General features: G+C 41.9%; 1 protein-coding gene across 3 annotated transcripts in view; it reads left to right on the top strand.

The window, feature by feature from the left end:
• The window catches only part of ACBD6 (acyl-CoA binding domain containing 6), a 150622-nt gene that overhangs the window by 126857 nt on the left and 5280 nt on the right, over positions 1–18485 (top strand). For all 3 annotated transcript variants that reach the window (XR_013262390.1, XM_077453097.1, XM_077453098.1), the window contains one exon: positions 9305–9335. Coding sequence is in view for 2 of the 3 variants with exons in the window: in XM_077453097.1 (XP_077309223.1) it covers positions 9305–9335 (31 nt within the window). In the remaining variant the exon portion in view is untranslated. The remainder of the gene's footprint in view (positions 1–9304; positions 9336–18485) is intronic.

The raw sequence follows: 18485 nt of genomic DNA, 5'->3' as shown, positions 1-18485 counted from the left end.
CACCTGAAGTTTTTATTCACTTTGGATTGGAGCACTTTCAGAGTTTTTTGGACTTTATGTTGGTTCACTTTTATATTTAATTTTTTCACATGTATTTGTTTGCGAGTGCTGTATTTATATATTTTGTTCAAGTGGTTAGCACCTTGTGTATAGCAGCTGCAATTGCTTTTTCACAGTATTGATTTTGTTCTTGTATCATCAGCGCGAGTTTATATTTAGTTTATATATATTTTTCAAGAAGCTACAGTCTGTCTTGGCTATCAATTGTTTCCAACCACAAAGATGGCCGTGGTCGGCATGTACAGCATCGTGATGTCAGAGCTCCACCCATCATGTACACTGCTGCTGGTAAATGGACATTTTAGGAGCAGCTGGGCGTGTTTTTTTTTTTTATTTATTTTTTTTCAGCTGCCCCTGAACTCTACTCTAGCTTATCAGTAGGGTCGTTTATAGTCGTTTCTAAGCAGTTGTAAAATGCACTAACTTGCGTTTAGCTGCGTTTCTTTTACAGGCGTTTTTCGCATTTGGCTATTTGAAAAATGCTTCTAAATGTGATCATACCTAGATAGGCTGATCCACAAATGGGCATGACAACAATACCAGAAATGTACGTTTTAGAAGTAAAAAGCTTGTGTAGTGTGCTTCTTCTTGTGTAATGACTAAGGTTGGCTTATAGAAATTGTTGATGATGGTTTATACATTGTATGTGCGACTATTCCCCATTACTGCAAGTGCCAAAGGTGAGGATTTGTGTCAAAAAACCATAACATGGAACTCCTAAGTGGTTCTGCTGTGACAGGAGAATGTTCTGTATATGGAGGGCTTTTTTTTCAGTGGGAACACAGGTCCGGCACCTCTAGCGCTGAATATATGTAATGGCAAGAGGTGCTGGGGTGTGCTAGAGGGTCTATTGATGCTGGCTGCTGCTGGATCTTTTGCTGCTTGGGGGCGGCTGCATATTGTTGGTGGGGAGATCTATTGTTGCTAGGAGATCTACTGTTGCGTGAGGGGTTTATGGTTGCTAGTTGGAGGGGAGATTTTGTTGCTCAGGGCCTATTGTTGTTGGGGGGAGATATATTGCTAAATTGTGAATTGTGACGGGGGGTGGTATTTTGCTGCTTTTGGGTTTATTGTTGCAGGGATATTGTTTCTAAAGAAACTATAGTTGCTGGGGAGGAAGGGGGGATCTATTGTTGCTGGCTGCAGGAAATCCATTTCACTCCTTTTTTTCTTTTTATCATGAACACATTAGAAAACAATTTTATTTAGCACCAGAGGTGCTGAATTAGAAGGGGTGATTTCCTGCAACTTTTCACTTGCCAAGTTCTTATGTTGTAGAAATTTGGATTGCCTTACATTGGTTGGTTCACACAAATAGTGTTTAGCATGCCTGGACATTGCATGCCTGTGGCCACCTTTTTACATGTAGAGGTAATATGTGTCTCTCCTGTTATGAGGCCAGTGTGTGGGGTAGAAGTCTAAGGAAAAAATTTGGTTATTTGGATCGGCCATTCCTGCACTATAGATTATCTGAGATAACAATTCTAGAATGTAACTGATAAGGTAATATTACTTCTATAGGCCATACACTGTGTAGCAGTCTATTCTATGATCTCATGCTACTTTATGTAATTCTCCAACTCAATTTGTTTCTTGGGAATGGGAGATTCTTGTATTTTATTTTTCTCTTGGAGGGAATGATAAAATTGCTGGTCTTGTGGTTTCTGGAAAAATGGACATAATGTCATTTAAAGATGGATGAAAAGCTGCATTCCCTTTTTGAAATTGAACTACTTACACATTTATTATAGTAGAAAGTCAAATATCCACAATTTTTTTTTTTTTTTATGTTTTACTAAAATGGATTGGTCTACTGAAATGTTTTTTGTCCAAGTAACAAAAGGGACATACGGCGGTTCTTCCAAGAGACGCGTCTTGAGATTGAGAAACCTCGGTTTCTAGCATTTCAGTGTTTAAGTTTTCATAATTGGCAAAGTAACATACAAACGTGTGTGTGTGCCCTGATGCTAATCTAAAATGCTCTTTCTAATAAACATTAATCAAAAACTTTATAATTTTTGGATAAACAACTTTCCAGCAACAGGATTGCTAACCGATCTCTCACCAGTTTCTATTGGGTTGCTCCATTGCTACCGAGACAATTGGATGTCGCTTCCGCATTAGAAAAATTTGTCATTGTCCCAGTGGCTTTCTCTGTTTGATTCTGCTGCTGCCTATGTTTTGCCAGAAACAAGCCTCAGTCATCAGCTGACCCACAAGTTGAACGAAAAAAAATTGAACAAATTCCTCCATCTGTGCTATACAGCATGAATGGAGGAATCTCTTGCTGGTGGCCATTCTATTTTTACAGTTAGCACTCAGTGGCTGCAATAGATTGAATGCAGCTTCTTTTAAGCCAACAAGGTTCTGTCCTGCTATGTCGATATTTCAAAAAAAGAATATTGGGTGGGAGGATGGTGACCAGGTTATCCTGGGAGAGAATTTTGGCTAGTTTATCACACACCAGCCAAAATTGTCATGGCCAGCTTTAGGGGTGTAACTTGACAGCAGAACATTCTTCAGATTTTCTTCTCGCACTGCCTGGCTTTGTTTGTCAGGCTCCTTCACACCATGTTGAGCGACCATGTATTTTTTCTGCACTGGTTTTCATACCACAACTGACATTTTTGCTTAACCACTTCCACACCATCGCACGTCGATATACATCCAAACTTTGAAGAGGAATATCGTTGTTATGGCAGCAGTTATCTGCCATAGCCCCGGTATCCTCTTCTTTGGCCTGTGGTCCCGTTTTCAATAATAGTAGTCTCTGCAGCGGATCCCCCCCCCCCCCCCCCCCGCTTTGCTCCAGTGCCCGCCTCCTCTTACCAGAGGCAAACTGATCCTCCTTCCTTGCTGGGTATGGAGACAAGTGAGGGGAAGGTGGCCCCCACCCGTCTCCATACCATTGCAGGCCGGAAGCGATGTCAAAACAGGCTCTTAAAGGGACATTTATTTAAATGACTTTTTATTTTATTTTTTATTTATTTATTTTTAATTATTGCATTTTAGTGTAAATGTGAGATCTGAGGTCTTGACCCCAGATCTCATATTTAAGGTCCTGTCATGCTTTTTTTTTTTCTATGACCAGGAATGTTTATATTCCTTGTAATAGGAATAAAAGTGACACACAATTTTTTTTATTTCATTTTTTTAAAAGAGTGGTGTAAAAATATAAAAAAAATAAAAGGTAAAATAAATGTTAAAAAAAGTCCCACCGAGCTCGTGTGCAGAAGCGATCGCATAAGTGAGCAGCGCCGGCATATGAAAACTGTGTTCAAACCACACATGTGAGGTATCGCCCGCAATCGTTGGAATGAGTGCAATAATTCTAGCCCTAGACCTCCTCTAACTCAAAACGTGCAACCTGTAGAATTTTTTTTTTAAACGTCGCCTATGGAGATTTTTAACGTTTATCGCCATTCCACGAGCAGGCGCAATTTTGAAGCGTGACTTGTTGGGTATCAGTTTACTCATGTAACATTATCTTTAACTTTTAACTTTACTGTTGCCTTATTTTTTTTTATTAAAAAAAGTGAATTTTTTCCAAAAAAAGTGCGCTCGTAAGACCACTGCGCAAATATGGTGTGACCAAGTATTGCAACGACCGCCATTTTATTCTCTAGGGTGTTGGGGAAAAAAAATTATGTTTGGGGTTCTAAGTAATTTTCGAGCAAAAAAATATTCACTTGTAAGCAACATGCTTAAAATGCATGCATTTTAAAGTGCAGTATGGTGTGAAAGGACAGTTTAAGGTTCGACAATAAGCTGATGCTTCCCCCTTCTTTATACATGTTTCAGTTGCCTACTATCTTTGCAGGTGGTAAAGCTGGCAGGAAATTACTCTAGCAATTCAGATATTTGGATAGTTCCACTAAGGCTCCATTCACATTGATGCGTTTCCAAAGTCGCACAATTTCCAGTGTGACTTGGATCCATTGAGTGTAAAGTCGGAACAAAGTCTTATCAAAAGTCACACCAAAGTAGTGCAGGCACCTTTTCAAAGTCACTGCGACCTTAAGTCGCACAAAAATAGGATGTGACTTTTATGTCCAAATTGGCTTGACAAATTGCACAGGTGTGAATGGAGCCCAACAATTGGAGAAACAAGGTTGGTTAATGGAAATATACTGACAAAACTGTTAAAAATGTGTCCAATATAATGGATGATCTCCTCTGCAAAACTGTTCCCTGACCATGGTATAGTAAACCACCTAATCCAAAACCTTCTCTACTAATTCCGTCTTATTTACAATTCTCTTTTTAAATATGACCGTTTTTATTAAGATTTAAATTGACCCAGAAAATCCAGCATTTCAGGTTTGGGGTGTGTACAAGGGATGTTTTTAAGGTCAGAATCTGTTTAATACAAATGCAGTCTATAGGCAATGAAAGACCTAAACCCTTCTGGAATTCACTATTGTATCATGCCACTTTCATTATATAAACTATTTTTGTTTTTTAAACAAGTTAAATTTATACTAAGAGTGTAGGCTTAAGTTTTACATGAGTTGTGTTTTTGGCACATTCGCTATAGAATCATAGACAATTTGGACATTTTTATTTTTTTTTTTTTAGCTGCAATTCCCATGCCATATGCACAGTAGATGATGGGACAAGACCTTTGTTACCTCCTGTGATCCCTTCAGACACACTCTTCGTCTGTCGGGAGCTAAGATGTTAATCCAATCAGGAACGCGTGGCAAGCTTCAGATGTTTGGCTGTTTAAGGGCTGGCACGAGTCTTCTGTCCTATCCTCCCACCCACATCATCTGTCCCCTAGTCTGTCTCCCCCTCCGCCTGGGTCAGGTGGAATTCACAAGCACTGTGCAGCTTTGTGTATCGTTGTATTCATTAACCTCTGTGATCATGCTCTTGGGAGGACCTATTAAAGCGGCTGTCAGTTTAATTTAACCACTGCGATACTGGGTGGTCTGCAGTCCATCAGTATTTTTAATGTCACACTTCTACTTACACAAAGCATTTGTTACACAATGGATCTTTAGCATTTTATGTGTGGCGCTTTTTTTTTTTTTTGTATCCCTACATATATTTGTTTGTAAAGAAACCATACTGTATATATTTTCTTTCTAGGGGATACGAGAGTCTTAAAAAAAAAAAAAAAAAAAAAATCGGCAAATTGTGTCACTGCAAGCTTCAAGAATATCTACAAATATGAAAAGATTACAGAATTCTCCTTTTTACAGTGGATATCTCTAAAAGATGTGAGCTGAGATTAAGTACACATTTCGAGTGCATTCCTATAGAGGTTAATAAGAACAGTATAATTTGGGGATACAGTGTAGAAAGGGGCAAAACGAAGCCAGCAAAAATACCGTCCATAACTCATTTGTTTCTTTAAAGTTGATCTCCAGCTTTTAGTGAAGTTTACACCTTGTGCACACGAGACATTTGGCCGTCTTTTTCCTTGATGCCTTTCTTCCTGGCAAGTGTTTTGGCAGAAAAAACACTTGTAAACCCATGTAATGTGTGTAGGCAAGTAAAACGCTTGGGTGTTAATTTATTATAATGCCCAGAATAACCATTTATTCCGGCTATTGAAATGAATCGGCGCTAAACGTGCCTAGCATTAAAGCGGAGTTCCACCCAAAAGCTTTACTCACTCCTTGCCCCCTTACTTGCCACATTTGGCATGTGTTTTTTTTTGGGGGGGGGGGGGTACCTTGTTTTGAAGGGGACTTCCTGTCCCACTTCGGTCTCTTGGCCTCCTAGGCAGCGACTCCTCCCCCCTAGACAGCCCCTCCCTCTTTCACATTCTGGGACACGTCACAGGTCCCAGAAGATTTCCTGGTTACTAGCAAAGTGCAGAGCGACTCGTGCAGTGCGTGCCCAGCCCTGAAGTAGTAAGCTGTCATGGCTGGGTGCCCACAGTTGCTATGACGGTGCCACGGAGAGGTGGGGGGGGGGGGGAGTCAGTCTCTGTACAGCCGTTGGACAGGTGAGTATGTTTATTAAAAGTCAGTACCTACACTTTTTTTACTTACCTGCTCTGTGCAGTGGTTTTGCACAGAGCAGCCCAGATCCTCCTCTTCTCGGGTCCCACGCCGGTGCGTCCAGGCTCCTCGCTGCTGCCAGGAGCCCCCACAACAAGCAGCTTGCTTTGGGGCCACCCAAGCAGACACATTCGCCTTTGTGTGTCCATTCTTGTGAACATCGCTGGATTGAAAGGGAGCTCAGGTAAGTGTTTGGGGGGCTGCTGCACACAGGTTTTTTTTTACCTTCATGCAAATCATGCATTAAGCAAAAGTACATTGTGCATTTGCAACCACTTTTAAATAATTTGGACAAGGCTGGTTCAAGCAAACAATCTACTTCACGAAGAGTTGCAGCAGGTGGGAGCGCTGTATAAACTGTATGTAGCCTCCGCAAAATACAGTATACAATGCTTTGTTCCGGGAGCAGGACAAGACCTTCTTTCCTGCTCCAAGAACAAAACTGAGTTGGGCTGAGTACTACTGCCATTCAGCAGAACCTTCGTATTCTATGACAGAGGTGGGCTGATAATGTCATGAATTCCACCTCGGCCAGTCGGTGGAAGCTTTGGCTTCTTTTTTGGAATTGAAAGCCTCCTCTAAAGGGCTGAGCAGATTGAAAGTTTAAACACTTGCACTCATTGGTGTGAAGTGTGATTTTACTTCTGTGGGTCACTCTTCAGTTGAAGGGTAGCGCCACCTTCCTCTTTCTCACACCTTTACAATTTATTTGCTCCAATTTTTGGAGTTTTCCAGAGGAGGCCGCCCAACATAATCCTAAATGCAGAATTTCATTGTATATGAATTCAACCTCAGCCAGTCGGTGGAAGCTTTGGCTTCTTTAATCAGAATTAAAAGCCTCCTCTGGAGGGCTGAGCAGCTCTCAGCCTGACTTAATTTTGTTCTGGGAACGAGATGGAAAGTCCCCGTCCTGCTCCCAGAACATAGTGCAGAATACTGTATGTAGCTGAGACTACATACTGGGTATACAACGCTCCCAGCCACTGCAGCCATTAGTTTGGATCAGCTTGGTCCAAAGTAACAATTTTGAGGGTTCTTTCACACCTAATGCAACTGTAAAGTCTGGATCAATCCAGCTCCTGAATCGGCTGAGTGACTTTAGCTGACTTTTGCCTACTGTTGGCTGAAAACTGGTCACCGGAGTGCAGAATGAACTGCACTCCTCTGATCCATAGGAGAAGTACATCGGAAACACATTGCCCATACTTCTCCTTTTTTAAACTTTAGTGAGACCTGAAGATCAGCTTTAACACATACATGACCCTCTAAATCCTTACGCTTTTACTTATGTTTTTGAGTAGTTGAATATAAATACTCCTATCAGTACTACTAATGCATATTGCTTTTATTATTTTTTCCCCGTCATTGCTACTCTGATTTAATCAGGTTATCCTGATTTAAAACACACACCATAAGTAATTTTGTATTCAATTTCAGCACTTGTTTGTAGGTATGCAGAATATATCTGTCCTAATGTAAAGATAGATAGTAAAGGGATAATCCCCAAATGTTTGTATGTAATGCAATCATTGGAATATAGAAAAGTAATTCTGTAAAAATTGCGCATGTTGCACTCACTGCACAAAATGTGTTCACGGGAAATCAAAATTTTTTTTTTTTTTTTTACATGTGCCTCAAGGTCCGCTTTAATATACATTTGTGAATTTCCAGTAACCAAGAATGTAACAAAGATCAGGCTATCAGCAGCACAGTTATAGTAAAACAATGTGGAATTGTGGATCACAGTAGGCAGTGATGCACAGATGTTAAAATGGTTAAACCATTCTCAAAGGGGACCTTTCCCTTTTTAAAATCAAGGTCTGCTTATTGATCAGAGCCCCCATACACTTGTGGAGAAATAGTAAATATACTTAGCTTACCCCTGGCTTCCACCTTTAGGTAGATGGAGAGGGGCTGTGACCAAGGGCCACACTTACAGAAAAAGTGGAGGTTTGCATAGAACTCTTGATGCCTGCATCTGTGGATCTGCTAGTTTTTCATGTGTGGTTTATTCACTGAAGGTAGCTTTTTCTTATGTAATTTCTCATTGTATGCTGTTTAAATTGTCCAGATTTGTGGCAGGTCAATTCTTTGTCTTTGTGCCCTGTCCTGTGATGACACTAGGAGAGAGGAGCAGGCATAATGTACTTAAAAACTGATCAGAACACCCCCCCCCCCCCCCATAGCTGCTGCTGAGTGCTTATCTGATTATATGTAAGCTAAAACCCTTTGTCATGCAGGAGGTAAATGGGAATTATTTGGAACTTTTGTTTGCATGTTAGCAGTTTCCACATGCAGGATTTAAAGGAGAAGTACAGCCAAAGCTTGTTTGGCTGTACTTTTTCCTATGGATCACAAGAGTGCAGTTTATTTTGCACTCCTGTAGCCCATTTTCAGCAGAGAGCAGGCTGAAGTCCACTCTCTGCTGACGTCAGTCAGTCTAGGCTTGGCCTAATCCTGACCCAGATCCCTGGACTGACACCCTTCTCAGCCTCTCAGCGAGCCGCTGAGAGGCTGAACCAGCTTTTCCTGCCCCCTCCACAGTCTGGAGCTCCAGTGAGCAAGGAGGGGGCAGAGCCAGAGAGCTGTGACTGACAGTCACCAGCTCTCTGCTCCAGGAGCTGTGAGAACCGAGTGATCTGCGGTGTTGGATCGCTCACATCTCAGTGTTGGAGGCGCTGGGGACAGATGCTGCATCCACCTAGGTAAATATGAATAAAAAAAATACCCATACTTCTTTAATAATGTCTGTGTAAAGACAACTGTCCTCCCTGTCCATGGTGTCGCTGCTCTCTAGATTTCTTTTATCGGAGGTAAAGAAAGGGGGGGGGGGGGGTTGTTATCTTTGGTAAAATGTGTATTTGGAGCCAGTGTCTGACAGGTTTTGATGTACAGATGGATATTACTATGTTCATATTTGATAACAAGCCTAATGTGGTAGTACAATTAAGTAGAAGTTTCATTGATTTAAAATATAGTTACCTTTTTCATAAAATGTTTGTAGCTTATTTAGGAAAGGGCTTCAGAATATATCAGTCTAATGTATCATTCTCCAAACTGGGGAACCAGAATACGTTAATGCATTCCTGGCCTCTGATGTGACATTTTATCAATAAGCATTGAACCTGGTCAACTCTTATAGGGATCTTTAGGAGTTTTGCCAATCCATTTAGCACAACTATACTTAAATTTGTACACACAATTGATCCGTGTATATTTTTCTCTTTCAGGATTCAGAAGGGCAGACACCTCTGCATTATGGTAAGTAAGGTCTATTTATTCAGTCTAATTTGTTCTTTTGCTTTTTTTATCTGTAATTAAAATGAGGCAAAAGCTTAAAGTGGCTGTAAACCCTCACATATACCCAGTGAAGTGAACAGCCTCAGATGATACACAGAGATTAAACAAATCTCCCTACATAAGTTTTACATGTATATCTGCTGTTGTCATCTTTATATACTGTTTAGAACGTGCACATTGTGTTAGATTTTCTCTTCCTGGTTAGCACTGCAGTGAAGTCTGGGCATACAGCCAAGACAGCTGATTGGAGGAAAGGCGCGCACACACCCCCTCTCCTTATAGGTAGAGACTTTCAGCTCTGTTGAATCCTTTAGCTCAGTGCTAATCTATTTATAGCATCCTCCCCAACCGGAAACTCAGCCTGGTTTTATCTCAGCTGACTGGGAACTTGTCAGGTGTTCTCAGGCTGATAAATTAATGGAGCAGGAGAAAGCTATGGGACATAGTGCTTTGAAGAGAGATAACAAAACACTATATATATATATATATATATATATGTGTGTGTGTATGTGTGTATGTGTGTATGTGTGTATGTGTGTATGTGTGTATGTGTGTATGTGTGTATGTGTGTATGTGTGTGTGTGTGTGTGTGTGTGTATGTGTGTATATATGTATGTGTGTGTGTGTGTGTGTGTGTGTATATATGTGTATATATGTATGTATATGTATATGTGTGTGTGTGTGGCTCTAATTTCATGAATCAGGTTTATATCCATTTTAAAGATGGAAATCAGGTGGGTGTTGTCATGTCTATTGCTCATTTAAGTCCTAGTGGAAACCCTTTGCTGATCACTCTGAGATGAGTTGTCTGTTATTCTTTCCTCCATATGTGAGGCTTGTTCATAGAGATCTTCACCTTATTACCTGCTCATGTAAATCAGACCTCTGCCACGCTGCACAGCCAGGGAAGTGACACCACTTTTTTTCCTTGTTTAGCATTCCTTGCTCACCAGGCAATGAAACCGTCCTCACCTATAGTGTAGATTTCAGGAAGAGAGGTTACACAGACAAAAATGCCACAGTTAATCGTCTGTAATATCGTAGAACTGGTGTAGGTGAGAATGCAGCAATCTGCAGCATCTTGTGTACGATGATGACTTTATTTTTTATTTTTTTGGGCATGTGTAGCACTTACAAAGTCTGGAGCTAGTTAAAGACCTTATTTTGAACTCTTTATTTGGATCTGCAAAACTAATCCATACAATGTGTCCCCAATAGTTTTCTCATTTGCCTATTACGACTCTTCGTAACTTTGCAGGCATTGTCAAAAAAATAAGTATTCAGTGCTTCCAGAAGTGTTGTCCGATTCTGATACCCCTCGATGTAAAACACTGCTTGCACAGTGCTCTGGAGAAACTGAGGGTTCAGTTCATGCCTATGCTAGTGGCACCAACACCTAGCAAAGCCTCAAGGTGATACTGACAGCAGGACATCTAGCTGTAAATAAAGCTTTGCCATCATGGAGCTCTGACTTCATTCTTAATTCTCCTATTTTATTTAACCACTTGACCACTGGGCACTTAAACACCCTTAATAACCAGACCAATTTTCAGCTTTTGGTGCTCTCACATTTTGAATAACAATTACGTGCAACGCTGGACCTATATGAAATTTTTGTCCTTTTTTTCACACAAATAGAGCTTTCTTTTGGTGCTATTTAATCACCTCTGTTTTTTATTTTTTGTGCTATTAAAGAAAAAAGACCGAAAATTCGGCGAAAAAATGAATTTTTCTTCGTTTCTGTTATAAAATTTAGCAGATTAGTAATTTTTTCTTCATACATTTTGGCCAAAATTTATACTACTACATATCTTTGGTAAAAAGAAGTACAAATTGGTGGATATTATTTGGTCTTTTGTGAGAGTCCACAAGCTATGGTGCCAATATCTGAAAATTGATCACACCTGAAGTGTGTGAAATTTCTTTTTTTTCAAATAACTTTTTCTTTATTTGTTTAATACAATGCGATACAAGTCAGACTGTACACTGTAGCATTTCTGATGGCCTATTTCAATTCTTGAGACCCTAACATGCCAGAAAAGTACAAATACCCCCCAAATGACCCTTTTTTTGGAAAGAAGACATTCCAATGTATTTAGTAAGAGGCATGATGAGTTTTTTGAAGTTGTCATTTTTTCCCACAATTCTTTGCAAAATCAAGATTTTTTTTTCCCTTATTTTTTTATTTTTTTTTTCCACAAAATTGTCATATCAGGTTATTTCTCACACACAGCATATGCATACCACAAATTACACCCCAAAATACATTCTGCTTTTACTCCCGAGTACAGCGATACCACATGTGTGAGACTTTTACACAGTGTGGCCACATACAGAGGCCCAACATGCAGGGAGCGCCATCAGGCGTTCTGGAGCACCCAGGACAATTCTGACATTTCTCTCCTACATGTAAAAATCATCATTTATTTGCTAGAAAATTACAGAGAACCCCAAAACATTATATATATTTTTTTTTTAGCAAAGACCCTGGAGAATACAATGGTGGTCGGTGAAAATTTTTCTCACACGGTATTTGCGCAGCGATTTTTTTCGAACGCGTTTTTTTGGGGGGAAAAAACAGTTTTGTGCTTAAAAAAAACAGTAAAGTTAGCCCAATTTTTGCATAAAGTGAAAGATGAAGTTATGCTGAGTAAATAGATATTGAACATGTCACTCTTCAAAATTGCACATGCCCGTGGAATGGCGCCAAACGTCGCTACTTAAAAAATCCCCATAGGTGATGCTTGAATTTTTTTTTACTGGTTACATGTTTTGAGTTGCAGAGGAGGTCTAGGGCTAGAATTATTGCTCTCGCTCTAACGTTCGCGGCGATACCTCACATGTGTGGTTTGAACACCGTTTTCATATGTGGGCAGGGCTTACCTATGCGTTTGCTTCTGCATGCGAGCACATGGGGACAGGGGCGCTTTATATTTTATTTTTTTTATTGTTCATTTTACTTTATTTTAGTTTGACATTTTTTTCCCCAAAAATAAATTTTTGATCACTTTTATTCCTATTACAAGGAATGTAAACATCCCTTGTAATAGGAATATGGGGTGACAGGTCCTCTTTACAGTGAAATCTGGGGGTCAATATGACCCCACATCTCACCTCTAGGCTGGGAAGCCTGAAATAAAAAAAAAAAATAAAAAAAATATTCTGGCTTTGATCGTACTGACGAGTTGGTAGAAGCACCGGAGGGGTGGGGGGGCGTCTATGGCTGGGTATTGCAGGGTATCACCGAGTATTGGCGGGGTACTGCCGAGTATTGGCGGGGTACTGCCGAGTATTGCAGAGTATTGGCAGGGAATTGAGGGGTTAAATTCGGTGAGCAGCGATGTGGACACTGCAGATGCAGCCCACAGCGCTGCTAACACCGATCTCTTTCCCCTCCGCTGTACCGATCGGTACAGAGAGGGGGAGGGAGGAACCGGCGTCATAACATGACGCCGGTTTGTTTACAAGTGATCACTCCGTCATTTGACGGAGCGATCACGTGGTAAACGGGCGCGACGAGCGGCCGTTTTCCGTGATGCGCCGGGTCCACTGGACCCGGCGGTCACGGATGATCTCGTGTGCGCGCCCCAGGGGGCGCGCGAGAGCAGAATTCTGGGAGGCTGTTAATATCAGCACTCGTCGGCAAAAAAAGGGCATCGCTGCAACCCTAGAAACTATATTTGATACACAAATGTGTTCTTTTTGCAGTTTTGAATAAAGGGTTCAAATAGAGAAGTATATCTAATGGTGCGTACACACGACCGTTTTTTCCGAAGGAGTTCCGCTGATAAGGACTTGCCTACACATGATCACACCAAAGTCTGATCGTTTAGAACATGGTGACATACGACGGGACTAGAAAAAGGAAGTTCAATAGCCAGTAGCTGCCCTTGCGTCGTTTTTGATCCGTCAGAACAGCATACAGACTAACGGTTTCCTGATGGGAATTCATGCCGTTGGAAAGATTTAAAAAATGTTCTATTTCTAATTCCTTCAGAATTTTCAAAAAAAATAAATAACGTCTGCTGAAGCCCACACACGATCAGAATGTCCGATGACCGTGTGTACACGGCATAAGTGACAGGTTATCTTTTGAAGATTTACTACAGAGTCAGTGTTATACTTAAAGTGAGAATGCCACATTCTTTTATAGTACTTCTTAAGATCTCTATGGAGAAGATTATTTTGGGTTTTTTGGGTAGCATTGAGCATACCTCTTTCTGCAGTGGCCTGTTGCTCAGAATCTAAGGTCTTTGTACAGCAGGACCTTGAAGTAACATCTGCCTGTCCCTAAACTCTTTATGTGCTGGGCAGCTCCGCTCTCATGAGTTATCTGCAACCTGACAGCAAGTGGTAATCGCAAAGGTCAGGCACCCCATAAAATGCTTGTAAATCCATCTTCCCTGCTTATGACTATCCAAGGTCAGCATGGAGTTCTCCTCCCTCCAGTTGCCGCCTCTATTCTGGAAATGCCCTGGAATAGGGGTATGAAATACTATTTCCCTGATCTCCCAGTGGAAATCAGCATTCTCTGGAAGCCACAGAGCTGATATCAGACCAGTACCCATCTGGTATGGGGAGGAGGCAATATACATCTCTCCTGTCATCACTGTGAAAAGAAGTGCAATCCGGATTTTAAAGCAGCTGCATTGCTTACAACCTTCTATTCCAAAGAATATTTGCAATAGTATTTGAGCAGCCTTTGGAGATGTCATCCAGTGAGCATCATACATTACCAACAGTGCTGGTACATCTATATATAGCTGTTGAAGATGCAGAAATGAAAGACAACAGTGCTGCAACCAGATGCATATTGTTAAATGTATGTAGAATGGATATATACATACCGTCTATTCTACATAGCCTGGCAATCAATGGTCAAGACAAAATTTTATTCTCTGAGCTGAGCTGTTAGAATTCCATGTAGATACTGAAAGACTGGCTTGCCCTTTTACTCTCCAAAATACTTGCATTTTTATGCGTTTTCAAGCTTATTGTTTTTTTTTAATGCATGTTATACATGCAATAACATGCATGCATATTCATAAATATTTGCATGTTTGCCAGGTTGACAATATTTCCTGGATCAAAATGCTTATTTGTTTTTTTGCAGTCTGTCACTATGAGAATGCATTTTGTTAACATTCTGCATACATAGTTGCATAGTTAGCTAGGTTGAAAACAAGACACAAGTCCAACCTGTGTGTGTGATTATATGTCATAATTACATTGTATATCCCTGTATGTTGTGGTCGTTCGGGTGCTTCTCCAATAGTTTTTTTGAAACTCTCTGCTCCCCCGCTGATACCACCACCTGTGGAAGGGAATTCCACATCCTTGCCGCACTTGCAGTAAAGAACCCTCTACGTAGTTTAAGGTTAAACCTCCTCCTTTTTTTCTTATTTTAATGAGTGGCCACGAGTCTTGTTAAACTCCCTTCTGCAAAAAAAGTTTTTTATCCCTATTGTGGGGTCACCAGTATGGTATTTGTAAATTGAAATCCTATCGCCTCTCAAGCGTCTTTTCCAGAAAGAATAAGTTCAGTGCTTGCAACCTTTCCTCAAGTACTCCCTATTTATCACCACCCTCTGAACTCGCCCTTGTAGCCTGTTTTCAATCCATGTACTCACCCTATGGTCCATGCCAACGGATCTTATTTTGTACAGTAAACGTTTTATGGGGAACTGTGTCAAATGCTTTTGTAAAATCCAGGTACACCATGTCTACGGGCCTTGCTTTATCTAGATGGCAACTCGCCTCCTCATAGAAGATTAACAGATTGGTTTGACAAGAACATTTCATCATGAATCCATGCTGATTACTGCTAATGATACCCTTCTCATTACTAAAATATTGTATATAGTCCCGTATCCCCTCTAAGAGCTTGCATACTATTGATGTTTGGCTAACTGGTCTGTAATACCCAGGGATGTATTTTGGGCCCTTTTTAACCACTTACCGACCGGCTCATGTAGATATCCATCTTCAAACTGCCGATGTATATCTCAGTAATGGCAGCAGCTTCTACCACAACCAAGGTATCCATCTTTAGGGCCAGCGGTTCTGTGTACGATAATGGTGGTCTCTGCGGCGGAATTCGCAGCAAGATCAGTTATCGGCGGCGGAAGAGGTGCCACCCGCCACTTACGGGAGCCATCGGGAGCGGTGGAGGCAATCGAGACCTTTCCATGTCTGTGTATGGAGACAAGTGAGGCTAAGATTGCCCCCACCTGTCTCCATACCATAGTAGGGCAGAAGTGACGTCAAAACGTCACTTCTGCCCATACATCTTAAAGGCACATTTTTCTGTTGTCATTTTTTCAAATTACTTTTTCTTTCCTTACATCAGGGGACACAGAGCCATAGTAAGAACTGTGGGTTATATTGGCGTATCAGGTGCTGGACACTGGCACGCCCCTTAAGCCGTGAACTTCCCCCATAACCCCTCCCAATACTGGGAGTCCTCAGATTTTTCACCAGTGTCTAATGTGTTGGGCAGTAATCCATTGATGAGAGCCAGCCATCCTGACCGGATCCTTTCTGATGTCTCCCTAATGGACTAAATGAACGGTACCCGGGCCTCGTCATCCGAAGATACGAGGTTTTGCTTGCAAATGCTTTTAAAGCTGGGCCCTGGGATCGAGTACTTGTTTAGTAGTAAGGTCAATAAAAGTTTATTGGCAGGGTCTTCTCGCAGGTCCAGGATTTCAGGATTACCTGAGTGTACCCCTGTTCCTGAAGGTTTACTTTCAAGGTCTCGGGGCCTACCGCGAAGGGCGAAGATTGATATATATATTTTTTTTTTTATCTCTGACAAACCCTGCTGCGAGGAAAGGTAGGGGAGATAATCTCTCCTTCCATGTATTGTGTTGTCATGTCATGTCTGTGTCACCACTGGAGGCTGTATTGAGCACTCGCCATTCTGACACTGGAAACAGCAGAAGCTAAACTTTCCTCTCCATTCAAGCCAGCTCAGACCCTCAGATATGAAGGGGGGGGGGGGGGGGTCTGATCACTTCCTGGGCCCCCAGATTGGCGATTTTGATCTATTTGGATGTCAGCCAACTGCCTCTTTTTCCTTTAAAAAAAGGAAACGTTTTTTTGGGCAAGTCACGGACGCTCGCCGAGTGGAGGATTTAACCCCCCCGCCATGATGCTGGTGCTCACGTGGGAGATTCGCTTCCCTGTTTGAAACCGGAAGAGAGGGGCGTTTTCACGTGGTGGTGTGGCTAAATGGCGTCAGATGCCAGCCACACTTGTAGGAAGTAGTTAGAGCTCTGCAAGAGAAGCTGCTGCCTGGCAGTGGAGGGACAGAGCAGAGTGGTTGCTGATCAGGTTTGGTGACACAGGCATGTTCCTTTTGGCAACATTATACTGTATAGCTAGGATTAATAGCAGTTATTGTACTGTACTATAGCCTAGCAAGTGTAACATTCTTTTGCTGGTACTGCCTCTGCTTTGTACTGTAAGCTATGAGTGACAAAGGGACCAGGAACCCTTCTAAGGGGTTAATGGTATACAACAAACTAAAAACCCTTCCAAAAGAATGTCTTCGTCCCCGAGAGGTAAAAAGAAAAATACGGCCAGTCAGATGAAGCCGTCAAGGGTAGAACACTTCTGTCCCTGTGTATTTCATACAAACAGGTTTTTCTTCTTCCATTTAAAAGATTATTGCTATGATGTCTCTCCATAGTAGGACTAAACCTAGCAGATTCCCATCTAGTCCTCTGGGCCCTTTTGTTGAGGTGCAGGAGGCTGGGGATCAGGTAGATCTTCCCAAATATTGGAAGATACTTATTTTTCCTCTTCAGAGGATCCTAACAGGGAGGTAGTAGCCACACAAGTCGGGTGTTTATCTACTCCCTTACTTAACCCTTTTGTTGCCTGCCATAGGCTCTTGAGGTATCTGCCTCAAATAGGGTTCATTTGAACCTCCCCAACCTGGGGATGTTTTTTCCTATTCATGCATAGCTTATGTATTCTGAATGGGAACATTTCTATGAAAGAAATGGGGGGGTTCCAGCTATTAATGCTGCAATCACCCCAGTGAGCAGAGTCTCACATGTCCAGTGGATAATGCACTGATGTTAAAGGATCCAGCAAGATGAGGTTGGATTTACCTTTTAAAGACCAGATGTCTTTTGCAGTTCTGGCTGCAATTGGAGTAGCTCAGTCCATTAACCCTTTAACGTCTGCGCCACTATTGTGGTGGAGCACATTTTGAGTCACCACAGTGCATTGGAATGTGGACTCCAAAGGGTTAAGGAACAGGTCTGAGATATCTGAAAGTTCTGCCTGATCAGCAGGCCCGGCAAGGGGCTGGTGTATTTGACGCACTGTGTCTCACAGATGCTATGAAGGACTCGATCGTTTAAGCCCTATGGCTATAAGGGCAGTTGAAATCCTTTGGACTCTGCCATTATAGCCAGACCTTCTTGCGTAGGGTCCGGTATTTCATCCTACTTTACGGACAAGGAGTTTAACAAGTTTGACTGTTGAATCCCACTCTAAAAGATCGTGGGTGATCTCGTTCAGTAGTGTCTACTTTGACTAATGCCAGGAAGCCGGCTTCCAGAATCGCTTACTATAGAATCTGGAAGGCATAGGTTTCTTGGTATGGATCCAGGGGTTGGCACCTCAGGAAGTATGTTAATAGGCAGGATTCCTGCATATGGGATCTGAAATTAAGCTGGCCTTGACCTTTCAAGGCCAGCTCCTCCCATTAATCTGTTCATCGGATCTGTGATATGCCAAACCCCGAGCGCCTAATACACAACATTCAGTTCGGGTCTTTGTTACAGATTGCCCTCTGTCCTAAGAATTGAGTCCCCTACCACCAGAATCTGTCTTTTCCCTTCACTTTACCCCCACTCTCACTGGAGGAGTTCTTCCCCTGGCAGCTAGAGGAGTGCCTCAGCTCCAGCAGGGCTGGTCCCTGACTGGTTTCACCAGTGTCACTCAATGGAGTGTACTTATTGTGGTGATCCAGCCCTGGATCGGCCTCCCTCGCACTTCCCCTCTATCCTTCCTGACTGTCACCTATCTACTCTTTTCTAGTGCCTGCACCTGTCTCCAGCTGCCTCTGTGCTGGCCCATGCTCACACCTGCACG

This window comes from Lithobates pipiens, unplaced genomic scaffold, assembly GCF_037356315.1.
Source record: "Lithobates pipiens isolate NorthernLeopardFrog02 unplaced genomic scaffold, aLitPip1_a1.2 Scaffold_23, whole genome shotgun sequence".
In the NCBI taxonomy this organism is placed as follows: Eukaryota; Metazoa; Chordata; class Amphibia; order Anura; family Ranidae; genus Lithobates; species Lithobates pipiens.
Note: the sequence above shows the minus strand (reverse complement) of the source record. Positions and strands in the feature narration are given on the sequence as shown.